Genomic DNA, 27613 nt, shown 5'->3' with positions numbered 1-27613 from the left:
ACTGTAAAAAGGAAAAAAAATGTTAAGGGCGTTCCTTCCGGGAAAAGGGGGCAGATTCTTATAGGCCCACGCAAATGAGGGGAAGCGAAAGGAATGGAAGGCGTGGCCTCCTATGCAAAAGAGCCTGAAATACAGATCATGATGCAAAATGGAGCGCCGGACGTGACACGGTGGAAAGTGGCGTATCCGAAACTCGGGATAAAGAGGCGTGGCCAGCTAGGTAGATGCAGAGGCGGGGCTTAAGAGGTGGACTGGGAGGCGGTAGAGGCGAATAGCTGTTAGAACGTTCGCGGCCTGGATCACGTGGCGCGCAGTCCCGGCGCAGAAGAGCTTTGGGTATAGAGTGTGAAAAATCGGTGTTCCCGAAGATTTTTCTGCGCATGCACAGAGTGCGTTTGCTTCACGTTTACGTCTCCAACTCCGGTAGTTCGTGAACAGCGTCTAAGAGAAAGAGAGTGCCGTTCTCCACCGTAAGTACGGCCCCGGGTGTGTGGAAGGGTGTATTCATTGATTTGGCAGCTGATTTTTTTTGGGGGGGGGGTATGTCAAAACGCAAAAAATAAAAATAAGGGTTAAGTTTCTTTGTGTGTAAGTGGGCAAGGCGGTTTTGTAGGATTTGGTTTTAACAGAATAACAGAGTTGGAAAGGGACCCCTGAAGGTCTTCTAGTCCAACCCCCCCTGCTCAGACAGGAAACCCTAATATCATTTCTGGCGTATGGCTATCCAATCTCTTGTTAAAAACTTCCAGTGTTGAGGCACTCACAATTTGGGGGGTTGTGGCTTGATCTACATTGCAAAAAAGAATTTGTTGCTTGTTCCTGTTGTACTGTGCAAGTTTCCAAAGGATTCCTATTTTAGTGTTCCTAGCTTCCTCTTCTTTGGGAGCCCTGTTCCACATTGAGTCCTGTCAAAGCAGCTTGTTTTCCTTTATTAAGTTGCTTACCCTTTCTTCTTTATGTGGCTTGCGATTTCAGGGGCTCAGAAAGATGCATCTACCGTGGTTTATGGCCATTACCCTCTTAGGGTTGGCTAACTCTGTGCCCATCGAACGGCCCAAAGAGAAACAAGAGGCTGCCCCAGAACCACCAGTAAGTATTCTGAGGATTGTCCATAATTCTCTGCTTCACAAAGGCCTTTATACCTACATATATGTTTTATTAGAAGAGGATTTTACATAGGTTTAAAAACCTAAAAATAACCTAAAAGAAAAAGTAGAAAAAATACAAAAGAATAAAGGAAAGGTAAGAATAACAAGATATCTAAAGCGTTTTATTTTTATTTTTTTGCAGGAGCTACAAATGTAATAAGTGCCGTCTCCACTCTCCCAAATTACAAACATGGTTCTCTTCTTCCCAAAACCAGTTCTTTTTATTCAATAAATCCCCAAATTTTCTGTTGATTTTTATCCATTTTCAGAAAAAAGTTCATAAAAGGTTTCTTTTTTATACATTATAGTGTATAATCTTTCCTTAAGCAAACAAGTCAATTTAACAATTTCTGCAGACTGCAGCAGCCTTTATCAAAGTTCCATATAAGATACCATCGCAATTGTACTGTCCCTTCCCAAATTGAACAACTCACATCCTTGCCAGAGAGGCTAGCCTGGACTGGAATCTGAGGTTGCAAGATTCTGATACTGAAATGGATACTGCTCCTTTAAGCCCAGCACAATTCCATCTGGAATGGGTTCCCTGCCTCCATATCCTAGCAGTACTAATTGTCAAAAATTGAATGTGGGTTGGGTGAGAAGGTAAAGAGAATGGAAGGGATTGAAGCAGCATTTGGGATTTAACAGAAAAATATATGGCTATACTAGTATGGCTAAAGTGGGTTTTATTCTGTTCATGAACTGTATTGTATTAACTCATTTGGAAGGAGGGTCCCCAAGGTTTTCTCACTACCTTAGTGACAGCTGGCCTGAGATCATCTTATTCTAGTTGCCTGAACTAGCCACAGATAAAGTTTGTAATGGATACACTGGTAAAACTGTTACAGATGATGTAAGATGAAAAATGGTGTTGGACCAAATTTCAGAATAATCTGGTGCCCACAAGTTTCCAAGAGAGGCCAAATTGAAGCCCTATATAAAATACCTCAGCAGTTGTACTGTCTTTTCCCATATTTGTGCTTTCCACAACTAGTGCAATGACAATAAAGTAAACTAAACTAAACTAGTTAAATGGCAATTATGTGAGTTCATCCACAAGACATTAACGGTAAGCTTGGAAGGGACCTTGGGGCTCCTCTAGTCCAACCCCTGCCCAAGGCATTGGGCCCTAACTTTATAATGAACTATCCCTGGACACCAGAAATTATTCTTCCCTCTCAAATTATTTCCTGTCTATGGATAATGTTATATAATGTCTCTTCAGAGGGTTTTTTCAGTGCACATTTTGGCAAAAAACCCCACTTTACTCTTGTCCTCTACTTCATCCTTTCCCAACTTGAGGTCCTTAAGTGGACCTCAAAAAATTCCCCAACTAGCATACTTATGATGAGCTCAAGCTGTGGAAGGCTGCTATTCTCAATCAAAGTTTAAGTGGACATCACTAATATAAATGCATTATCTTTACTTTTAGTCATTCTTGTTATTTTCTCCTTCCTCCTTGGTTATTTTCAGTTTTAGGTTGTAAAGTTTTCCAAGCATGACTTTGCTTTCTTGTACTTAATAATATATTTTGCATTTTATTAGTATGATATTATCCTTTCTGAAGTGTAGTTGTGAATGCTGGTGCTAATGTACCCTGAGTAGCACTATCTGTAACCAGAAGAGAAATGTCAGTAAGTATCATTTGAAGAAATGCAACATCTGGATCTGACTCCTGACTTTTGTTTTTCTGAAGGACACAGGCTTGTATTATCACCGCTACCTCCAAGAAGTCATCAATGTGCTGGAAACCGATGGGCATTTCCGGGAAAAACTGCAAGCAGCCAATGCCGAGGATATCAAGGTGAATTGGGATATAAAAGGGTGGCTGTTGTGTCATAACTAGGGCCAAGTCCTCTCTTTTACCACCACTGTGGGAAGTTCAGTTTGGTAAACTTGGATTTGTGTTTTGGACTTAGTAATGGATACCAACCACTTTTACTACAGTGCAGTGATGGCGAACCTTTTTTGGCTCACGTGCCACAAGTGGGGGGAGCGCAGGGGGGTCGAGTGCAGGCGTGCCGCACTCATAATGCAACGCGCGACCCCCCAGTGCGCATGCGTGCAAAACGCGCGACCCCCCCCCCCATTTTTACATTTTTTTTGCCCTCCCCATGCTCCAGGAGCCTGGGGAGGGCGAAAAGAGCCTCCCCCAACCCCCTGGAGGCCCAGCGGAGGCTTCAGGGACTGTCCAGAGGCTTCCCTGAAGCCTTCGGAGTGCTTAAAACCACCCTCCGAGCAAACCGGAAGTGACTTCCGGGTTGCTCGGAGGGTCGTTTTAAGCACTCCGAAGGCATCAGGGAAGCCTCGGACGGTCCCTGAAGCCTTCGGAATGCTTAAAACGACCCTCCGAGCAAACCAGAAGTCACTTCCGGTTTGCTCGGAGGGTGGTTTTAAGGGTTCCGAAGCTTCAGGGACGGTCCCTGAAGCCTCCGGGGGGGCGGGGGGGCTCTTTTCACCCTCCCCAGGCTCCTATAAAGCCTCTGGAGCCTGGGGAAGGCGAAAAATAGCTTTTAAAAAGGTGAACTCAGCTGGCCAGAGCGCACATACGCGCTGGCCAGCTGACAGGGCAGCGCCTCGTGTGCCCTGACAAATGGCTCTGCGTGCCACTTGTGGCACGCGTGCCATAGGTTCGCCATCACGGCTATAGTGCTTTTCACTTACAGAAAAGAAGGTGATCTTATTTTCCCGTGTCTTTAAGTGAAATACAGGGCAATGATACACACCCATACAGGAAGTGCTCGACTTACAACCATTCATTTAGTAACCATATGAAGTTACAGTGGTGCTGAAAGAGTAATTTACAACTGGTACTTGGATTTACAACCAGATGCAACATGCCCATGGTCGTGTGATGAAAATTTAGGCGTTTGGCAACTGCCATATAATTAGACCATTGAAATGTCCCAGGATGATGTGAATGCCATTTGCACCCTTCCTAGCAGCTTCTGACAAAGTCAGGGGGGGAATCTGGATTTACTTAATTACCACATGATTCACTTAACTGAAATGATTTGCTTAAAATTTGTGGCACAAAAAACCATCAGAGCAACTCACTTTAACCGCTTTCTTTAACAATGAAAATTCTGGTTGTAAGTTGAGAACTACGTGTATAACGGAATCAACAGGATATGGTGACCTATTAGGATGAGAAAACCTAACTGGATTCAGATCCCAGTATTTATCCAAATTACTTTGATCAAGCGCATTGGAAACTGTAAGTTGGAGCAGACTTATAAATTGAAATTGTGTGTGTGTGTTGTGTTTGTGCTGATAAATAAATAAAGGGAGACTAGTATAGATCTATTTCAAGCTATTTAGCTCTCATCAGCTAGCCATACCCTTACTAAATAACTTGAAATATATACATTTTTTTTGTTTTTGTAGATTTTCACGGGTGTAGGTATGCTGGTTTTGTTGTATTCGGGTCTTTTCCCGTGTAGGATTGAGATTGTCTTGGCAACGTTTCGGCAAGATCTCACTTGCCATCTTCAGGCTTGGGCTTAAAAGATGGCAAGTGAGATCTTGCCGAAACGTTGCCAAGACAATCTCAATCCTACATGGGAAAAGACTCGAATACAACAAAACCAGACTAGGATAAAAATAAAATATCTGCTTCCTTGTTGCTCCTTTCAGAGTGGAAAACTCAGCAAAGAGCTGGACTTTGTGGGTCACAGTGTCCGCACTAAGTTAGATGAACTGAAGAGACAGGAGGTGTCCCGGCTTCGGATGCTCCTAAAAGCCAAAATGGATGCCACGATGGAGCAAGGTGAGCTGAGATAGGAGAGTGTGGATGGTGGGATTCCAGCAAATGTTGAGGACAGAGAACGTGCCAAGCCCCAATTCTAGGTTCTATTGTTGTAATGTCATTAGTTGGATAGATGGAGAATAGTTGTTTGGTGGCTGGTCATTCCTGCTATGGAATCATTGTGCAAACAGACAGAACTTGTGATGGCCATTGTGTTATATTGTGGCTTCTAAATTCCAGATAAATTGCCAGATAAATTAATAGATGAGAGAATTTGTAATTCAGCATTGAACTGAGGAGAGTCCTTAGTGGTCTCTGAGCTTAGTGGTTTTCTTGCAGACATTTCATTACCAAACTAGGTAACATCATCAATGCACTAATGATATTACCTAGTCTGGTAATGAAACCAAGGAGCCAACAGATAAATTAATAATATAAATTAATCCTTGGATTAACAGTTCTTAACTGCCTCTTTAATATCCTGAGGCACAAGGCAGTAATAGAATATTAGAAAAAACTGATTTGAACACAAACCAACCGTTTTTTCATCATTTAGCCAAATAATCATGTTAACACTACCGTGTTTCCCCGAAAATAAGCCACGCCCTGCTAATAAGCCCAATCGGGCTTTTCAGAGCATGCGCCACAATACGCCCTCCCCTGAAAATAAGCCCGCCCCCAGTCCCCGCCATTAACACTGTACCACCTACCGGTACAGCTTCCGGGGCAAAAAGAGGGCTCGCCGCAAAAACAGCAGCAGGCCAGCAATGTGATCACCCCCTCCTGCCTGTTCCTACTCGTGCAAAAAAACACCGCCAACCCCAATGGCAAAGGCAGCCTGCCTGGTTCCCTTCTTCGCGTTCCTCGCCATTGTGCTCAGGGAAGCGGCTGGTGAAAAAAAAAACTTCTCACGAGTTCAATCAAACATCTTGAAATCGCGAGAAGGTTTTTTTTTTTTTACCAGGGGCTTCCCTGAATATAATGTCGAGGAATGCAACAAAGCTAGAAAGGTAGGAGGCACGCCCCGCGGCCCAACACCGCCCACTTTGCCCCAATGGTAAAGGCAGCCTGCCTGGTTCCTTTCTCCGCCGTCCCTTTAACGAGGGGCGGCAGGTGGGGTGGGGGGGAGAAGCGAGGCACGCCTCCTACCTTTCCAGCTCCGTCGTGTTCCTCGCCCTTTCGCTGATTGAATCCCCTTGTAAAAAAATCTCATTAGTTCAACTCGCGAGATCTTTTTTTACAAGGGGATTCAATGGGCGAAAGGGCGAGGAACGCAACAGAGCTGTCAGTCTCTGGTAGCGCTAGGACACGCGTCTCGCTTGTCCCCCCCACCTCTCCCCCCTCACTAAAGGGACGGCAGGAGAGGGAACCAGCCAGGCTGCCTTTATCATTGGGGCGAGGTGGGCGGTGTTGGGCTGCGATGCGCACCTCTTTCCAGCTTCATCGCGTTCCTCGCCCTTTCGCCCATTGAATCCCCTTGTAAAAAAAATCTCATTAGTTCAACTCGCGAGGTTTTCCTACAAAGGTGGGGGGGACAAGCGAGACGCGTGTCCTAGCGCTACCAGAGACTGACAGCTCTGTTGCGTTCCTCGCCCTTTCGCTCATTGAATCCCCTTGTAAAAAAAGATCTCGCGAGTTGAACTAATGAGATTTTGGAAGACTCTCTGTCCGGCAGCCAGCCCACCATAGAGAGCACTCCTAGAGCGGCCGATGCTGAAAGACTCGGCCCCGAGTTTTGAAGTTGCGCGGAGTGGGGCGGCGGCGGGCAGCAGCAGCCAGCGGCGGTGGCCTGGGAGAGCTGCGCAAGGGCTTGGTGAGGCTGCGGGCGGAACAGGCGCTCGTGCAACCCACTTCTCCAGCCGGGCAGAACTCCATGCACTGACCTAGGGGGTATCCCGAATGTGCCAAGCCGCAGGAGCTGGGGGGCGGGCAGAGCGCCACATGGCTTGGCACCTTAGGGATTACCCCCTAGGTCAGTGAATGGCACTTTTCCCGGCTGGAGAGGGGATTTGCCGGGCGGCTGCTCGTGAGCATGGTTACCTCATGGCTGCTTCGCCGCTGAGGCTGTGCCCGGCTCTTCGGGAGCCAGTTCACAAGGGAGCAGCCGCCCGGCAGCCCCAAAACAATAAGCCCTCCCTGATAATAAACCCAAGGGCATATTTCGTGGGGCAAAAGAAAATAAGCCCCTGGGGTATTTTCGGGGAAACACGGTAATAACTTAAAATTATTTGTCTAAATGATGAAAAGCAGCTTGTTTGTCTTCAAATCATTTTTCTCTAATATTCTGTTACTGCCAATGGACTTCCTCTTGTGCCTCAGAATATTAAAGTGGACGGGAGGGGACTTCATTTCAAAGGACCTATCCTCAAAATCTAATAATCAAAGATGTCCTGTTCTTTAAGAAAAAAATATATTGATAGAAATCAAGCAACCTGCTTTCTTGAATGTGCTAAGCCATAATTTAGTTTATCTGGCTTTGCTGTAGCCTGGCTGTGTGAACCTAGCATTCAGTATTCAATAAACATTTAAGCAAACTGGTATAGTGGAGTATATGAGTCCCAGTGTTTTCTGGTTTCTATTTAAATGTCAAGTCTGAAACTCTAATCTTCATCTCCCCTTTTTCCTCTCTTCCCATTAGATGTCCAGGTTGATCACCTGGCTTTATTGAAGCAGTTTGAACATCTGGACTCGCAAAACCAGCACACATTTGAAGCCCGAGATTTGGAGCTGCTCATTAAAGCCGTATGATAGAATTTTAAAAAAACATTTATTTCAGATTATTAAACCTTTGAATCTGTTTTGCATACCCCGGCCCCACTTCACCTCTGTATATTGTAGTACAAGCCCAGGGCATATTCTCTCTTTCCTTTTTTTCCTCTCCCTTGCTCAGACTTTGCAGAAGGTTAGAATTTCTTAGAAGGCTTGGGGGTTGATTCAAAGCTGTTGCAGGATTGATCTTTTCTACTTTTTAGTTTCATCTGATGCTCAGCTATTGAGGTTGTTGGAGTGCATGGTTAAGTCAGTGCCAAAATGGAATCCCCTGACACTAGACCCCTTCCAAAATACAGAAATACTCTATAGATAATCCATGCTTCTTCCTCCTACTCCTTTTCTATCCCAGGAGCTCTAATCGGAAGATTAAAACTGATATTTTTTCATTTACCTCAACAAACAACATGTAGAGCTTTTAATAACATATTCTCCAGTTTGGTGGTTGCTGTGGTCAATGGGAGTTTGAGTCTAAAGAGGCTGGAAGACACAAGGCTGGAACAGATTGCCCTGGCCACTAGTATATGTTTATTTTGAAGATAGGATCAATATTAATATCTCCATGTTGTAGAGAAGGCAACAGGTGAATGCAACAGGTTTGCTGAAGATTACTCAGTGAGTTTATTACTAAATAAACTGAATGCCAAAACTCAAATGAGGGACTTCTTGGTTCTTACGCCAGAATTACATTTCGTGAGTTGGGCAGCCATGTAAATCTGAGAAATACAAATAGTCCTTGACTTGCAACCAGTTTGTCCTTGATTTACAATCAATTACCTCGGTAAATGACCACATTCCAGATGCTCGGTAATCAGCTCACATTTACAACTGGTTATAATATCACATAGTCACATCATCATGTTTTGTGACCTTTTTTGTTTTTGTTTTGGTTTTTTTTGGGCAAAAACGCCCATTTGAGAGATGGATTTGGAATTGTGACCGTGTGATTCACATAATGACTGGCACAAAAACAATTGTAAAATTGGGTCCAGTCACATAGTTGCCTCGATTTACAACCATCACAATTTAGGACCAAAATTCCAGTCCCTCCTCAAAAGCAGAGGACTATATGTAAATAAATACGAATCTTAGCCATCACGGTATAAGGGAGGCTGTTCTAATCTGAACTTGACAGGCCTGCTCTCAAGCAGTGCTGGGGTCTCCAGCAGAGATTAGAGGCAAGTGAAAGTGATGCAGTTATCAGGATTATTTGCAATCCTGTGGAATGGGGGGATTATAAAAGGAAGGTGATTTCGTCCCATGCCAATAACGTTGGCTCTTGCTTTTCTGTCTTTTTCACGTAGGCTACCAAAGACCTGGAGAATTACGATGCAGCTCACCACGAAGAATTCAAACGGTATGAGATGATGAAGGAGCACGAGCGTCGGGAATACCTGAAGTCCCTGGATGAGGAAAAACGTCGTGAGGAAGAAGCACATTTTGAAGAGCTCAAGAAGAAACATAAGGAGCACCCCAAAGTCAATGTCCCGGTAGGGGGAACCTCTCTTGGGCTTCCAGGGGTTTGCGTAGGGATTGCTTGTTTTGGCTTGCGTTGTCCCAAAGGTGCTTTTCCAAAAGGCTTCTGGATCTTCTCCTTTCCAAGAAAGTCCAGTTGCCTTTTGGAAAAGTACCTTTGAGTAACTATAACCTGGATGTCCCAAAGGTGGGGCTTTTTTAGGGGGGGGGGGGAAGGCAACTAGATGTTGTTTTCTCTTCAAAGACATTTCACTTCTCATCCAACTAGCTTCTTCAGCTCTGAAGAACTGAAGAAACTTCTTGGATGAGAAGCGAAACGTCTTCAAAGGAAAACCAGAAAGTCCAGTTGCTTCTTGGGGGGGAAAAAAGCACCTTTGGGACAACCATGGCCTTATGACTAAGAATCTCCATAGACATTTGGCTTGAGTTCCTCATTATGTCCTTGCAGGGCAGCCGTGATCAACTCAAAGAGGTCTGGCAGGAGACGGATGGTTTGGACCCCAATGAATTTAACCCCAAGACTTTCTTCAAGCTTCATGGTAGGGAAATTTCTATCTGTAGTTCTAAGAAAGCTTGTCAGGGAATTGCACAACTGGTATCCAAATGAAGTCATAAACGCTGACTTGTAGTTTTATATAAATAAATAAATATATTCTCCTGTGCGCTGCTTGGAGAATCCAAGCACTGGTTAACTTTGTCCATTAGCCTACAGACTGAGTTATGAAATTGTTGACCACGCCTCCTCTGACTGGAAGAGTTCAGTTTTTTAACTCAGTCCAGCCTGAAGAGACTCATAATTTTGCTCTAGGATAATAGACAAATTAACTCTTTCAACTATAAGTATTTTTCCTTGTAGCATTTTTCCTTTCCTAGGTGACTACAGAATTTGAAAGGCAGGCTGTCTCCGTTCTGACGGACTGCCTTGCTGGGCCATTTCTCAGCGCAATACTAGCACCTCCAAGTCTAAATCGGCCAGAACTGGTGGCGATTGATTTCCTCACCTAGCAATCGCTGCAGCCGAGAGCTCGTACGCCACTCTGGTGTCAGCTACTTCGGGCGCGATCCGCTTATTAAGCTCCTTGTTAAAACTCGATTGCCGCTGAGCTTGACTGTCCAGGTGTGATTGGCTTTCTGCCGCCAGCGCTACCGCTACTGCTGCGACTGCTGCCGCTGCGAGGGAGAACACTATCGGAGCGGCCATTGCCTTCGATGGAATTTGAAACGGCGACCATTTTGGAAATTTTAAATTTCACGCCGTTGAGAGCCAACCGAAGGGCAGCCAGATTGTTCGAGCCCAGTTAGCGTGACGCAAGATTACCCGAGGGTAGAGCTAACGGTATCTTGACGCTGGCCGCCATTACGCACAAGGACGCGCAGTAAAGCGGCTCGTGTCCCCAAGTCCTCGGGAGGATGGAGAGCCATCCTAGATTTAAACCAACTCAACTTTTACATCAAGTACCAAAGATTCAAGATGCAGTCCCTCAAGAGCATATTAACCTGCATCAGACAAGGCGAGCTGATGACATCAGTCGACATAAAAGAAGCCTACCTACATATGCTAATACATGCAACACACAGAAAATTCTTGCGGTTCCACTTTGCGCGCCACCATTTTCAATACAAGGCCCTGCCATTGAGTCTTTCATCAGCCCCACGAACTTTCACAATCTATTGGCAGCAATAGCCGCGTATCTTCGCTCCCTACCAGTCAGAGTAAATTGTTATCTCGACAATGTCTTGATCCTCTCGTCATCACAATCCCAGGCAGTTCGAGACCTTCAGACGACTATCAACACTCTATAGCACCACAGGTTTGTGCTGAATTTTCCAAAAAGCTACCTTCAGCCAACTATGAGACTGTTGCATCTGGGGACTCTTATAGATTCCGATACATGCGAGGTGGCCTTATCTCCGGAATGACACAGCAGCAACCAGTTGCTGGTGAGTCACATTCAAAGTCAAAGGTTCTTACCGCTGGCAGTGCTTTCCCAACTTCTGGGAAAAATGATCTCGTGTATAGACATGAGTCTGGGCACGCTTCCATGCTTGTTCCCTCCAGTGGTTCCTTCTTCCATTTCAGAGGGCGCACACCAACCACTCTCAATCCATGGTACAAATCTCACCCAAGGTGTCTACATCGCTCCACTGGTGGAAGGCTCCCAACCTGAGCCGGGGGTCTCTATTCAAGGAGCCGGAACACATTGTGGTAACGACAGATGCGAGCCTGTACGGGTGGGGAGTGCACTCACTTGATTAGGTAGCCCAGGGGCGATGGAGTGCGCAAGAGCTCAGGAACAGCATCAACTGGTTGGAGCTACGCGCCATCCGGTTGGCACTTCACGACTTTCAGGACTTGGTCAGGGCCAGCTGTGTGCTGGTCCTCACCGACAACATGGTCTCCAAGGCTCATGTCAACCGCCAGGGAGGCATGCGGTCCAAATCACTGATGTTAGAGGTGGAGAGACTCCACTGTTGGGTGGAGAGACATCTATCCGAGCGGAGCGTATCTCAGGGACCGCGAATGTATAAGCCGATTGGCTGAGCAGGGCAACGATGGATCAGACTGAGTGGTGTCTATCCCTGGCACTGTTTCAGGAACTATCCCGCAGGTTCAGTCACCCAGAAATAGACCTCTTTGACGGTTCTGGCTCCCGAGAGCGACGGGCACGTTCCGCTCGCCCGGTGCGCTCCTGGTGGGCTCCTCCTCGATCGGGGGGGCACTGGATGCCTTGTAGGGGCGCCCAGCCGAGAGGGCGGCTAGCTGGGGGTCCCCGGTGTCATCATCGGCCGCGGGGGGGGGGCTCCTGGCATTGCGCCAGGAGGCGAAAGGGGGTGCGCGGGAGCTCTTTGCTTCCGCGCGCTTTCGCAACGGGGCTGCCGGACGAATCCAGCATTGTGAAGGCTGCAGCTGCGAGGTGGTGAGGTGGAGACCCCCCCCTCCGATTCCCTGCTTTGACTGGTGAAGGATTGACAGCGTTTTTTAAAAAAAAAAAACTTTCAATCGGCTTTTGGGAAGTGTGGCTGGAGGGAGGGGGATTTCCCCCCCCCCTTGGATGGGCGGCTTTGGACTGCTCTCTGCCCCTGGAGGAGAGGGGGGAGAGTTTTTAAAATGAAATCACACTCATAGCAAGCAAGCAGGTGAATACCCTGTTGCAATTGTGAAAGAGAAGTGATGATCTGTTTCTTTTGAAAACTTTTGAAAACTTTCAGTTTGCTGCCTTTTGATCCCGTGCTGGCAAGGCAAGATGGCACACTTCCGTTGTCTTTATGCTCCTTGAGATTTGACTCCACCCACAGAAACTGCCGGCATCTTGGCTTTGTCTCCGTGACACCCAGAAATATCTCTTGAAATACTGTACCTTGGTCTTGGACTGGACTGATAGATTTTATTGTCTGGATTTGAACCATAGAAAAGGTCTATTGTTGTCTGGACTCCCTGCCTCGTGATCCCTCTCGGCTACCCTCTGCTCATCACTGCCATTCTACTTAGTGGACACAGACACTGCTGAGTTCTTCTTCATTAAGATGGCACCGAAAAGACCCCCACCTGGGAAACCAGGCTTTGCTGGTTCTGCCCCAACATCTTCAACGTCCAGCCCCAGTGGACAACAGACATTAACATCTTTATCACAAAAACCCCCTGAGGAGGACCTAACCCAGCAGTTGCTTCAAAAGATTTTAAAGGGGCAGGAGGAATTGAAAAATCAACTGAAAGAAATGAATGAACAACTCAGACAGAACCAAAACCAAACGGCTCAAAATTCGCAGAGACTGGATCTTGTGGAGGAGGGGACGGCTGAGATGAGGAGGGAGGTGATGGGGGTCCAGAGAGGAAACCAAGAACTTGAGAACCACCAGATAAAAACAGAATTTGAAAGGATGTCTTTTTTCCTTAGATTTCAAAATGTAATTGAGACTGATAATGAAGATTTGAGGGAGATTATGACAAACTTACTCGCTGAATACATCAAAAAAGACAGACAGCAGTTGGGGTGGGATATTGACCTGATCTATAGAGTTAATTCAGCCTATGCTAGAACACACAATGTTCCAAGAGAGGTTCATATTAAATTTCTTAGAAAGACTACAAGAGATGAGATTCTGAGTGCACAAAGGGGGCAAACGTTAAAATACAAGGAGAGAGAGATAGTCATCCTGAAACAAATCCCAAAGAAAGTTAGAGATAAAATAAAAAAATATTCGTTTTTAGCGAAGAAACTATTTGAAAAAAGGGTTTGGTTTCTTTGGCTTCTACCAGAAAGGATGTTGATATTCTGGGAGGGTGGCAGAGTTAGAATTAATACAACCATGGAGGCGGAGGCCTTCTTAGAAAAAAACAATGCTCTCCTAGATAAAGCTGTTGACATTACACAGGACACGCAGGACACGGGAGGTGCCGGAGCCTTGCTGGTGGGGGGGCGGGGGGGAAGAGGCAGCATCGAGAAAACTTAGATCACAAAAGTGAGCTAGAAAAACACTGCAATTGCTGATACAGGGAATTCTTTTTCTGTTGGATATAAAATAGATTGAAAATATTGTAAGATATAAGGTAAAATATGCTGTCAAAAAAATTGTTAAATAGTATTTTACTTGATGTATTAATGTCTTAATAAGTGAAAATTATGAGAGTCGGGGGGGGGGGGATGCCATTCTCTGCACAATGTAGCTGCCATAATTTGTACCCTTTTCCACTACCCTTTTTCCTAAAAATTTTGTAAAACCAATAAAATTTTTGTTCAAAAAAAAAGAAAAGAAATAGACCTCTTTGCGCAGTCCCACAACACTCACCTCCCATGATTCTTTGCCAGATTCCAGGTACCAGGAGCGGAGGGCATCGACGCACTGCGCAGTCCTTGGCCACCAGGCCTACTTTATGCATTTCTGCCTCTCCCACTAATTCCGCATGTCATTCGGAAAATATTGGCGGAACAAGTGAAGGTGCTGTAGTCGCTCTGATGTGGCCATGGTGCCCCTGGTACACCGACCTGCTGAATCTGTCCATCTCCCACCTTTAGAGAATACCAGACACTCAGATATCCCTCTCCCAGGGGGCGCTAAATCATCCGAGCCCCCAAGACTTACAATTAGTCGTGTGGCAGTTGAGAGGGATATCTTAATTAAGCAAAAATTCTCTGCCAAAGTCAGTGAAACAATCCAGATGGCCCGGCGTCCGTCCACAAATTTACGAAGCCACCTGGAGAGCCTTCTGCGGGTGGGTCCGCAGAGCCAACATTAATCCCGTCTCGGCCTCTGTACCGCAAGTACCAGAGTTTTTACAGACTGATATGGACAATGGACTTACCAATACTCTACGCCGCCAGATTGCAGTACTGTCGATAGTCATCGGCAGTGATTACGGACGTTCCCTAGCTCACCATTCACGGGTACGGTCATTCCTCAAAAAGGCTTCAAATCTCAAGCCTCCAGTAATCCATCGCTATCCCACGTGGGATCTGGCAGTGGTTTTACAGGCTCTTACCGCATTCGAGCCCCTCCACTCAGTTAGTCTCAGATTGTTGACCCTTAAAACCATTTTCCTTGTAGCCATTACCTCAGTTCGGAGGGTGTTAGAGGTGGCAGTCCTGTCAGTCCGCAAGGACCTCTGTATTTTTCATCCGAACAGGGTGGTCCTTCGCTTGGATCCGGCATTCCTCCCCAAGGTCAATTCTTGGTTTCACCGGGCACAGGACATCATCCTCCCGGACTTTTGTCCGCAACCTTCGCACCCGAGGGAGAGACAATGGCACCGTCTTGACATTCGCAGGGCACTTCGTCATTATGTGAAACAAACTGCTTCATTCAGATGGTCGGAAGCCTTATTTGTTTCCTTTGAGCCAGCAACCATGGAACAGAAAGTGTCCTCCAACACCATCAGACATTGGCTGAAAGCATGCATTGCCCTTGCCTACGAGAGCCAATCCAGGACTGTGCCCAGGTGCATCACTCCCCATTCCACCAGGAGCGCGGCCACTTCGGCAGCCTGGACCACTCAAGGCTCAGTTGAGGAAATTTGTAGGGCGGCGACCTGGTCATTGCTGTCGCCCTTTGTCAGACATTATAAATTGGATGTGTTTGCCTTGGCAGAGGGCTTATTCGGGCGGCAAGTCCTTCAGAGGGTTTTAACAGCTTCTCAAACCCTTGACCAGCCTAGCTCCCACCCTTGAGATTCATTGCTTTGGCATGTCCCATGCTTGGATTCTCCAAGCAGCGCACAGGAGAATGACCATTGACTTACCTGAACGCTCCTTCTCTGTGCACTGTGAGGAAAAACCACCCCACCCTAGCTTGGGCTGGTCCAGGAGAATTCAGGACTTGCATTTCTGGGTCCATTTTATTCCGGGACTACCACCTTGATCTTGAATTGTCGGACTATCTCATTTGCATTCTGAACTGGCAAAAACTACATCTCTTAGTCCGGCTGAGCCTTCGTACAAAACTGAACTCTTCCAGTCAGAGGAGGCGTGGTCAACAATTTCATAACTCAGTCTCTAGGCTAATGGACAAAGTTAACCCATTCTTGGATTCTCACCGCAGCGCACATATTAGGACCGTTCAGGTAAGTCAACGGTCGTTCTACATCTACACCAAACAAGGTAGTCAGATAAAGGGGGAAATCATGAGGTAAATCAGAGCACGCAAGGCACAAAGAAGAAAAAAGCGGGGAAAAGGGAAATTCCCCCTCCACACCCACAGCAACCAATCAAAGTGCAGATTTAGCTAGCACTTTTCAACCATTCAACTATAACTCTGTTTTGGCTCACTACACAACCCCACTGCTCCAGCTGCTAAATTTAAATACCTTAACACAACTTCTGGCTTCTAGTATGGGGGAAGCCTAATACAAATGAAGTGAAAATAGCTGATTAGAAATAAATTAACTACCCCTTCTCTTGTGTCCCAGTTCTTCTTTGTGGCTTCTGTGAGACATAAATGGCCTTAAGCTCTAATTTCAGAGTATTGATTACAAAAGGAGTAGCCAATTCACAGTCTGATGCAATAAGAAGCTTTTCCCCCTCATTAATAAATGTATTTTCCTGGTAGATGGGTTCTAAATAGAAAGAGCTAGCAGTCTAAGCGTATACTTTACAGGTAGTCCTCGACTTACAATCTTTAGCTTAGTGATTGTTCAAACTTAACAATGGCACAGAAAAAAGCGATATGACCAATTTTCATACAATCATTGCAGCATCCCCACAGCCACATGATCAAAATTTGGATGAAAGGTGGTAAAATGGGGCAAAACTCAAAAGGAGGTCAACCTATTCTCAAAAGCACCTGAGGGTAGGACAAGAAGCAATGGATGGAAACTGATCAAGGAGAGAAGGAACCTAGAACTACGAAGAAATTTCCTGACAGAACAATTAAGCCTCTAGAACTGTGATGGCGAACCTATGGCACGCGTACCACAGGTGGCACGCAGAGCCATTTGTCGGGGCACGCGAGGCGCTGCCCTGTCAGCTGGCCACTGGAAGTCACTTCCGGTTTGCTCGGAGGGTTGTTTTGAGTGCTCCGAAGGCGTCAGGGAAGCCTCCGGACGGTCCCTGATGCCTTCAGAGCGCTCAAAATGATCCTCCGAGCAAACCGGAAGTCACTTCCGGTTTGCTCGGAGGGTTGTTTAGAGCGCTCCGAAGGCGTCAGGGAAGCCTCCTGACGGTCTCTGAAGCCTTCGGAGCGCTCAAAACAATCCTCCGAGCAAACAGGAAGTGACTTCCGGGGGGCGGGGGAGGCTGTTTTTGCCCTCCCCAGGCTCCTATAAAGCCTCTGGAGCCTGGGGAAGGTGAAAAGAGCATGTAAAAATGGGGGGGGGGAGCGTCTGTAGTGCACGCATGCGCACTGGGGGGTCGCACATTGCATTATGGGTGCGGCACGCCCGCACACGACCCCCCTACGCTCCCCCCACTTATGGCATGTGAGCCAAAAGAGGTTCGCCATCGCTGCTCTAGAAGTTGTGGGTGCTCCAACACTTGAAGTTTTTAAGAAAAGATTAGATAACCATTTGTCTGAAGTGGTATAGGGTTTCCTGCCTGATCAGAGGGTTGGACTAGAAGACTTCCAAGGATCTTTCCAACTCTGTTATTCTATTCATCAACTGCCTCACTAAGCAACAAAAATATTGGGTTCAATTGTGGTCGTACTTCAAGGACCACTTGTACATGGCTCCTGAATTGAGATGTCAGAATTCTTAGCAATTCTGGCTTATACAGGTAGTCCATGATTTAGACCCATTCTTTTAACAACTATTTGAACTTTTGATGGTGCTGAGGAAACTGACTTACCGTATTTTTTGGACTATAAGATGCACTGATGTATAAGACGCACCAAGATTTTGAAGAGGTAAGTAAGGAAAAAATATGTTTTTGTCCTCACTGGCCCCCAGGAGTACTCTGCAGGTTTCGGCAGGGCTGGGGGAAGGCAAAAATGCACCTGTTTTTGTGAAAAATGGATGAAAAGCAGGTAATTTTTCGCAAAAACAGAGGCATTTTTGCTTTCCCTCAGCCCTACCCAAGTTGCAGAGTGCTTCTGGGGGAAGGCAAAAACACCTACGCTTTTTGCAAAAATGGGATGCAGGCATAGGGCTTTGGGAGCCCCAAAATGGCTTCATTCAGTGTATAAGATGCCCAACATTTCCACGCTCTTTTGGGGGGGGGGGGTAAATGGTGCGTCTTATACTCCGAAAAATATGGTATGTCCAGTTCTCCTCCTCATGAGTGTTGTTGTGTCCCAAAGGTTGTGATCAGAATTGGGGTGCTTGGCAATTGGCATTTACAAAGGTTGCAGCATCAAGGGGTCACTTGATTACCATCTATGATCTTCCCAGGAAACTGACAAACAGAATCAATGGGGGAAGGCAGTTTTGCTTAATGACTGTAATTTGCTCAACAACTGCAATAAAAGTCAGATCTGTCCCAAGGGCCTTGTGTTTGACACCCCTATTCTAGCATATTGGGCCAGCTCAAACAAAGTTCAGCCCCGCTTGTAACACCTTTCAAACAGGCATGTGGTTTTCACTGCGAGAAAAGTTAAATAGTTCACATTTGATGTGCTTCGCTGCCATTCTTCCCTTTCTTTTCCCCAGACACCAACGGTGATGGGGTGCTGGATGAGCAGGAATTGGAGGCACTTTTCACTAAGGAGGTAAGTTCTTAGTCTTCCTGATATGACAATCCTGCAGTTTAGACAACTCATGTACTTTAGTGATCCTCCATTAAAAAAGAAAAAGCAATTCAGAGCAGTCTTGCAAGCTGGATTACCAGCTAACAGAGGTAGAATGTATATTTTGCACACTAAAAGTGGCAGTTCAATCCCTGCACTTTTTCCCCAGGGAGCATGGGGAGGGGAGGGGGATTTAGGGAAATGAAATTCCGACATACTAGCTAAAGGAGTCTTCTTTTTGCAGCTGGAGAAGGTTTACGATCCCCGAAATGAGGAGGATGATATGTTGGAAATGGAGGAAGAACGCCTGCGCATGCGAGAACACGTCATGAAGAATGTAAGTGTATGAACTGCAGGATGAAGATATGATGCCTTTTGTGTGTACAAGGCAGGCAAAGGAAATTTGGGTCATCCTGGACCTAAGTCCCCTTTTTTGGGGTCCATCATAAAAATTGCAAGTGGAGGACTACTTGTATGAGATCAACAGTTGACAAGTTCTGGGTTGTTTATTGAGGCACAATAGAGGACCTCTGGGTTAGTTTTTTCCCCCTACGAGTGACCCCAAAATCATAATGAGAGGCTTCTAATTCTTAGCCTTTTTCAGATAGAGAAAAGTCCTGTTTGTGTTGTGGCAATCAGCTTTTTTCATAATCGGTCAGTGCCTTACAATGTGGGCTTTGTATCTCACACCATATCAAAGGGCTTCCTCAAACATGATAAGCCATAATGTGATTTCCTTTTGGCTTAGGATATGGGAACCTGGTCATTGTGGCTATAAATATGGTTTAGGTAAACACCTTTTTGTAAAGATTTTATGTAAAAAAATCTCTTTCGGGTCAAGAACCGTCCTAGCAGGATTTGGCCAGGATTTGGATATCATAGTATGAAGTGTGAACTCTTTCCAGAAGAGGAATCATTATGCTAGTCCATATTTGAAGATTTGAAGGGATGTTGAGGGAGTGTATAGGAGAGCAATTGCTGGCTGTGATATTAGTACATTCAATGTCTAAGTATGCTAAGGAGGGAATTCTGGGAGTTAAAGTCCATCTTGAAGGCTAAGATTTAGAAACAATGTTCCAAGCAAATATACAATACAATACAATAGCAGAGTTGGAAGGGATCTTGGAGGTGTTCTAGTCCAACCCCCTGCCTAGGCAGGAAACCCTATACTGTTTCAGACAAATGGCTATCCAACATCTATACTCTATACAAGCTTAATGATTCCATCTGTCTCTGTGTGTCTGACTATCTCTCTTTGTAATGAAGTTTGTAGAGAGTTAGATCTCCTTGGAACAGTGTTTCTAAATCTTAGCCACTTCAAGATGGACTTTGGGTGGGTGGGTGGGTGGGTGGGTGGATGGATGGATGGATGGATGGATGGATGGATGGATGGATGGATGGATAGATGATGATGATAGATAGATAGATGATAGATAGATAGATAGATAGATAGATAGATAGATAGATAGATAGATAGATAGATAGATAGATGATAGACAGACAGACAGACAGATGAAAGATAGATAGATAGATGATAGATAGATGATAGATAGATAGATGATAGATAGATAGATAGATAGATAGATAGATAGATAGATAGATAGATAGATAGATAGATAGATAGATGATAGATAGATGGTAGGTAGGTAGGTAGGTAGGTAGGTAGGTAGGTAGGTAGGTAGGTAGATAGATAGATAGATGATAGATAGATAGATAGATAGATAGATAGATAGATAGATAGATAGATAGATAGATAATCAGTTCATAAGTAGAACAAGACGTTTCTTCCTCTCCCGAAATCTATTCTCGTCTGATCCCCTGCCCAGGGAAGAGAAAAAGAGACTTATCTTCCTTTTTGAGAGTTTGCAAATAAAAAAACAAAAAGCATCTTTTCTGCATTGGCTGTTTTTCAAAGCTGTGCAGAAAGAAAACTGACCCTGCATACCGATAGGACTAGTAGAGACCAGTTTATTGGGAATTCCCCCCCCCCCAAAAAAAAAACCTTGGTCTTCAAATGAATCATAGGTTATACTTTAACATTAAGGTAGGAGAACTAATCCCCCCTCCCCCCTAGTCTAATGGACTTCTTCCTCAGGAAGAATAATTCTTTCACTTCTGTTATGTATTAACTGCAGCTGCAGTATGTTCTACCCTGAAACGAAGTCTGGCTAATCATTAATGAGGATGGTTATTGGAAACAAGTGAATTTTTAACTAACGGGGGAATGTCTGGATCAATTCCAGTTTTCATTTTCCAGATTGTTAACTATTAGAATAGTGCCAACCAAAATGATACAAAAGGTGTGCAGAATGTAGTTCCCATTCCGCATCAAAGAAAGATCTTAAAAGAATCCCCTGGTTAGTCTGTAGAGATTCTCAGTCATCCAGGTCAGGGTTGTCTCAAAGGTGGTTTTTCAGGAGGCTTTCTTGGTTTTTTCCTTGAAGATGTTTCACTTCTCATCCAAGAAGTGTCTTCAGCTCTGACAGGATAGTGGGAAATGGAAGGATTTATATTTCTTGCAAGACAGATGGTCATTTGCATTCTTTTAGAGCAGTGTTTCTCAACTGTGGCAACTTGAAGATGTCCGGACTTCAACTCCCAGAATTCCCCAGCCAGCGAATGTGAATGCTGGCTGGGGAATTCTGGGAGTTGAAGTCCGGACATCTTCAAGTTGCCAAGGTTGAGAAACACTGTTTTAGAGAATCATTGAGGCCACTTGGAGGTTTGTCTGTGTCCTCGGGCCATCTGAGTGATCCAGATGAGCGTGGAGCCTTCTTGGCTGCAGGATGAGAGTCTAGTTGCCTCCTGAAAAAGCACCTTTGGGACAACCATGACTGACAATCTCTACAGACCTTTAGCTATACAATTTGGGATGAATACCCTTGGAATGGTGTTGGAGTAGGAATGGATTTCCAGGGGGGGGGGGGGAAATTTCAGACTACAGGAGCCAGGAGCACTACTCAGGTGACCCTGAGGTCACAGATAAAGCACCTAAGTGCTTCAACAACCCTCTAAAAGGATGCAGATGACCAGCTGTCTTCTAGGAATATAAATCTTCCCATTCCCCACTGTCCAGTTGGAGCTGAAGAAGCTTCTTGGATGAGAAGAGAAACGTCTTCAAAGAAAAAACAAGGAAGTCTTGTAGCCTCCTGAAAAAGCACCTTTGGGACTATCCCAATTTAATTCACATTCTGCTTCAGAAAAACTGTTCACACATCCTATTAACTGATAGATCAATATGTCTGGTTTTGTACAGTGAGCTAAAATATAAATTATCGTTTCCAAACTGGAGTCTCTCTGACTCGTACAACGTAAGTGAAAGCTAATTATATCTTGGCATGATATATACTTAGCTACCTCATACTTACATGTTCAACTACTGTGAAAATAGGATAATAGGTAGGGCTTTGCTCAATGCAGCATGACTCTATTATACTTACAATGTTGGATCACTTGGTTATAATTCTGGGTGTAACATAACTCTGTGTTTACTTTTGGCTACTAGTCTTTGTGTGAAAAGAAAACATACATTCTAAATACTGCCTCAGCCCTTGTTTGCAGTTAGTAAAGCACCCTTGATCCGGGCTTTGAGAAAGTAAATGTCTCCTGCAGCTGAATTATAACCCAAAGCAAGTAAGGAAATGGTATGAATCCTTAGCTAATTTTTGAGACTTCTCAAAATCTACTAGTCTTGGTAGGGAAAATAGAAAAGGAAGAAACCAGTTGCATTTTCTTTTCTCCACTTGTTTGCCTCCTGCAGGTGGATCTTAATAAGGATCGGCTGGTGACCCTGGATGAGTTTGTTAAATCCACTCAGAGGAAGGAATTCAATGAAGCTGATGGATGGGAGGTGTGTGAAACAACACTATCAGTTGAAGTGGAATTTCAAATGTTGGTCTGAAGAGTGGAGAAAACATTTTGCTAGCAGCAAGTGGTCAAGATTCCCCACCCCCACCCCAGCAATTACACATACCCATCTTTTGGACTTCAACTCCCATATTTCCTGATTAGTATAACTTTACAGAAGTGCGTTGAATTCCAGCATACTGAAAGAACTCTAAGTTGGGACAGGTTATGATAAACTTTCTTCCTCTGCAACCAGAGATTGTCATCTGAAAACTTGTTAGAGAAGCTAATATCACTTCTGTAGTTTAAATTCGCTAATCCGGCTGGGGAATTCTGGGGGTTGAAGTCTAGCCATCTTAAAGCTACTGAGGTTGAGAAACATTTTTCTACCTCCAAAAGGCATCAAACACACTAAATCAGGAGGCAGCTCTTGGTGGCTGCTAGTCTTAATAGCTCTGGTTGTAGCAGCAAAGGCTAGAAGCCTCTGAATATTGATTAATAAAGAAGATGGACAGGAACAATCTGTCTTAGCTGGTATGTATCACTTCAAGGTAGTCTAGATAAGGAACCCAAACCATGAATCCTAACACTACTATTATTGTAAGGTTACAGTAACAGAGTTTTGCAAGTGTGAGAGTACTCCTCCCTTGCCTTCACTTTCCAGAGAACTAAGGAGGGCCCCTTCTGAGATGCCTCCTTCTTCCAGTCCTTCAGTGGGCTGAGATATCTCTTATCTGACCATTGTCTAAGCCAAAGTGCCTCTTCCTGCATTTTAAGGTCATTTGCACATCCCCTATCACATTTTAAATTTCACAGTGTAGATTGGCCATTTGGCTACTATAGGGGTGCTGGCAGTGGTGAAATATAATTTTTTTCGCCACCCGTTCTGTGGACATGGCTTGGGGGTGGTCATGTGACTGGGTGGGGGTGGCCAACTTTCCCCCACTTTTTAAAGCATTTTTTCCTGCAGTTCGGGCGAATAGGCAGGAAAAAATGCTTTAGAAAGCAGAAAAAAACCTTTCCAAAGGTTGCTTGGTTCACAGCTGAGCCGTGCGATCTGCAGAATCATTTTTAAAACACCTGATTTGTAGAACCAATGACAAATCGTCCCTACCAGTTCGGCTGAACCGGGAGAATTTCACCCCTGGGTGCTGGATTAGATGGATAGTCCAGGAAGGCTATCTTTATAATCTTATAGTAGAGAAACCACTTGTTTTATGAGGCCTGATAATCCCAAAGGAATATTTCCAGGGGAACGAACACCTAAAGATGAATGGAGGTAAGAGCAAATTCATTCTAGATATGCTTGATTGTACTGCTGAACTGTGTTAAAAAGCAGGTCAGCAATTTGTGGTGTTTCAGACATGCATCCATCTCAACCATCATGGCTAAGGAAAAAAAGTTACAGATTTGAATTATTCCAAAATTAATGTAGCAAAACAGGTTGCTGCCCAACATGGGAATTGCAATATCCAGAGAGGATACCTTTTAAGAACTGCATCGAGAATCGTAATATCCTAGTTTCTCCCTGCTCAGAAATATTTGTACATCATGTTATGTGACTCCAGGTGGCTCACAAATTTGGTATTCTTGTACTTCTTAAGGCAGTGATATCTCTCTCTCTCATTTCTCCCCCTATCTAGACAGTAGAAGAAACACAGATCTACTCAGAGGCGGAGCTCCAGCGATTTGAGGCAGAGCTTAAGGCTCAGGAGGAGGAGTTAAGCCGACGAGCACAGCAGCTTCACCAGGAGCACAAAGAGCTCCAGCAGCGGCAGGTGGAACTTGATGCTCAGAAGAAGGAGTATCAACAGGTAGAGAATATTTTAATCGGAAAGATACACATTGCTTCAGTATGCTTCCTTTTGATAAAGGGAAACAAGTCCCGTGTAATGCTGACATTTATATACCTATATGGGATCCTGTAATTTCCAGATATTGTTGAACTGTACAACAGTATTTCTCAACCATGACAACTTTAAGGTGTGTGGACTTCAGCTCTCAGAAATCCCCAGCCAGCATGTCATGTCAATATCACTACGTAGCATGGACTTTTCCCCTTTGCTAAACCCGGCATAGGCGTGACCAGCATGTGACACATCCAGCCCGCAGGCCGGGAGTTTGACAGCTCTGTTGTATAGTATGCTTAGTATTAAGGAATGATGGGAGCTGTAGTTCAGTAACATGGAGGACTACAGATTTCCTTAAGATCTTTTTCTAGGGAATTTCGAATTAAAGCAAATTAAAACAAATACCCAAACAAAACTGTCAAATTGTGAAAGTCCCCGAACTCAACCCTACTTAAAGCTTACTTAAGCTTTTGCAAATATTGGCTCAGAAGTTATCTTAAAACAGCCCTTGTATTTTTAGATGGAAACTAGGAAGCAACTAACCACCCCCCAAAAATGCTAACCTCTGCTTTACTAATTCTGGAATTTCACTATAAGCAGAAAATTAAATCTATGTTATCAAACATGAGTTGATTGGCATTTGATATTATTACAGGTCAGCATTTATTATACTTCTATATACTATAAAGGCCGTTTGAACCCCCTCTTAAGGAGACAGATCCTTGTATTCTATCCTCAGCACTGATCAAATAAACGTGGCCCAAACAGATCATGTTCTTTCCATTCATAAATTGAATCATGGAAATTTTCCCCGAAAGTGTCTCATTGTAACATGCCAGGTCTCCAGTGGGGCCTTCAATTCTGGATCCTCGTTTGCTGCAGTCTGGGACCAGCATTCAGAATAGAGATGGTCAGCCCCTGAGTTGCAAGTAATCTTCTGGCATTTCTTTTATGTATGCCGGAGAATCTTAAGTAGGCAGAGCCCAAACGTTTAGTCTACTAAAAAGTCAAAGGTTTGCTTTGTATCTGATGGCATTCTTTCCACATTCCCATCCCTTCCAGGTTGTGCTTCAAATGGAACAGAGAAAAGCTCAACAATCCCAGGTTGGTGCTGGGGGAGAATTGAAGTTCCAGGCACAGCCGCCTCATGCAGCCCCAGCAGGTAAGAGCCGTGAAGCCTATGACTTTTGGGGAAGAGAAGGCAATTTAGGCCCATTTGAGAGAGGAAAAAGATTGAAAGACCAGAATTCTGAGCTTCTTTAAAAGGGTTATGAGAACATGGCTTTCTAAAGCTGTTTCGTTGTAAGGTAAAAATGGAGTACTTTGGTGCAAAAACATCTTTACCTTATGGGGTTAGGTAAACTTTGGAATTGTTTGATTGCTGATACTCATGTTAATTGTATTTATGTATTTGTAACTCAACTCAGTATAGACTTGGAATAAAACAGTTGATGAGGCAGTGGGTCCTTGGTGTTCTCTGAGCTTGGTTATTTTCTTGCAGATGTTTCATTGCCAATTTAGGTAACATTTTCAGTGCTAATACGGAATGGGGTTTGCTCACATTTTATATACTAGTGGCTTCGCCTGTCAGTGTTTCAGTGTTGGTGTGAGTAGTCCCAGTTCCTTGTTTGGGCTGTTGTTTACTGCTAGCCTGTTTGGCGATGCCTCAAGATCACATAACACAAATAACGCTCTATGTTCTTATTTAGCCCCAAAGTTGCACCTTCCTTATTGCATTTGAGAATAACACCAGGCTTCATTCAAAGATTGTTAGGATGCCTGTGTAAACCTTGGGGGTCAAAGAACCATTGAACTTTTACTGTTGGCCAAGAGAAAATGTAGAAAATCGGGGCAAAGAAAAATAGAATAAGGGTATCCTGAAAAGGGTTGTTCAATCCCATCCCATTTTCTGCCTTTCTGCAGATCTTACTTGTTCTAGCTTAATTTAGCTGGGTCTGCCCTCAATCTCCTCAGGTAGTTAGGACCTTGACCTGGATAAGGTGGTTTGTCCTGAAGTTTGGGGTGACCAAAATGTCTGGAGAGATCCTGGTTTAGTAAAACCTGGGTTGTCATTTTTTTTTAAGTGAATGTGAGAATCAGAATTCTAATACAGGTTCTCATCCACTGCTGGGATATGGTGGAAGCAAGCTAGTTCTCTCACCAGTTGATAGAAGTGCTCATAAAAATAACGCTTTGCCATCAATCAGATCCCTTCTGCCAAACATTATTGAAAAGGCATTCTTACTCTTCTTTTCTGGGGGAAGTTAGGGATGAACTGTTTTAGCTTCAACTAAGCAGGTCCTCTGGCACAAAGAGCAGTTGGAAGCTTAACTTTTGCAGCAATAAGTTGTCCTTCCCTCCTCTTCCTAAAGAAGAGGTAATTAAAAGTTTTCTAGCTGGTTTTGTATGTTCAAAAGAGTTTTTGCCGTGTGCTGCTGCCATTTAAACTCTTATTATGCTTTAATTATATCCCATTCATCTGGTAAAATGTTCAGTAAAAGTGTACCCCTATTTTTTACTCTTCCAAAAATCCCAGAAGTTCGTGTTGGTTAAAATAAAGAGGTTAGCTAGTAACTATGGGATGGCTGGTTGCACATCACCCACAAGGTGGCAGCGCAGGCTCCCGTAAACCAAATTTATAAATTCATAGAAAGGATAGGAACTCAAATGGGGAATCTATGTTGCTAGAGTTATTGCTGGGTTACAGCTTCCTGTGTTACTGGCAATTGCTGTTGGGGCTGTTGAATATTATAGTAATCAATATCTGAAAACCCATCTGTTTCCTGACCGTTGCTAAGTTCAGGGTACATACCATCTTCATAAGTCTAGTTTTGGTGAAAAAATATCTAGAGAAAGTGTCCCTCGGGAGTTGGTTTTACTCCCAAACCTGTGGGTGGGTAGGTATTTGAGGAACAAGGTTCTTCAGATGAATCGCAAGTGTAACACTGGTCTCTTTTTTCTAGATCATGCTTCTCCTCCTGAGTCCCATCCAGAAGCCCCCAGAGCATCAGAGCATGATGCTCAGAAAGACCAAACAGAAGCTCTTCAGAACCAAGCACACCCAGAGGATGCTGTCCAATAGAACACGGCTATGGTGGAGTCCTGTATATTCTTCTTTTCTCATTGTCAGGGCATCTAAATCAAACTTCACCCCAGGACTGTGGAGGAGGGACCATGTTAGGCAATGCTTACAGGAGGAGAATGCTTACTAATCGTCCTCTGCACCCAATCCTCCTTTTATTCCAAGTAAGCAAACGTTTTTACCAAACAGATGACACTCTTGGCAAAGGGAAATAATTAAGGGAGGAAATAGGAACGGCTTTGTTGTTCAAAAGGTTGGGGCAGGCGAAGGAGAAGGAAGTAAGGGTTAGACATCCTGACATTCTCGGGTAATTTTATCCTACAATTTCAGAAATGCTTATGGGTATATAAAAGGGAAGATAAGGGAATGAGCATAATGCCTCATAAACAGAGTATTGTGCTTTGCCCTCTTTCCTCCTTATCCACAATTGGTTCCCAGAAATACAGTGTTGCACCCGTTTGCGAAATATGTGTTGAGGACTGCTGGGTTTTGTTTTAAAACAATTTGGTTCCCTTTTATTTAATAAATTGAACCCCTCGAA

At 44.5% G+C, this 27613-nt stretch overlaps 1 protein-coding gene across 1 annotated transcript; it reads left to right on the top strand.

The window, feature by feature from the left end:
- Window positions 1–223: 223 nt before the first annotated feature.
- NUCB1 (nucleobindin 1) lies at window positions 224–27613 on the top strand. The gene is made up of 13 exons (XM_081970797.1): window positions 224–470; window positions 976–1089; window positions 2845–2952; window positions 4785–4917; window positions 7535–7638; window positions 8970–9155; window positions 9590–9680; window positions 18218–18276; window positions 18539–18631; window positions 22055–22144; window positions 23784–23954; window positions 25053–25152; window positions 26954–27613. Exons 2-13 carry the CDS (start codon window positions 988–990, stop codon window positions 27070–27072), a joined length of 1356 nt encoding a protein of 451 aa, XP_081826923.1. The 5' UTR covers window positions 224–470; window positions 976–987; the 3' UTR covers window positions 27073–27613.

This window comes from Natrix helvetica (genome assembly GCF_964273705.1).
Source record: "Natrix helvetica genome assembly, chromosome: Z".
NCBI classification, from domain to species: Eukaryota; Metazoa; Chordata; class Lepidosauria; order Squamata; family Natricidae; genus Natrix; species Natrix helvetica.
The sequence above is the reverse complement of the archived record's forward strand: the minus strand, read 5'-3'. Positions and strand labels throughout refer to the sequence as shown.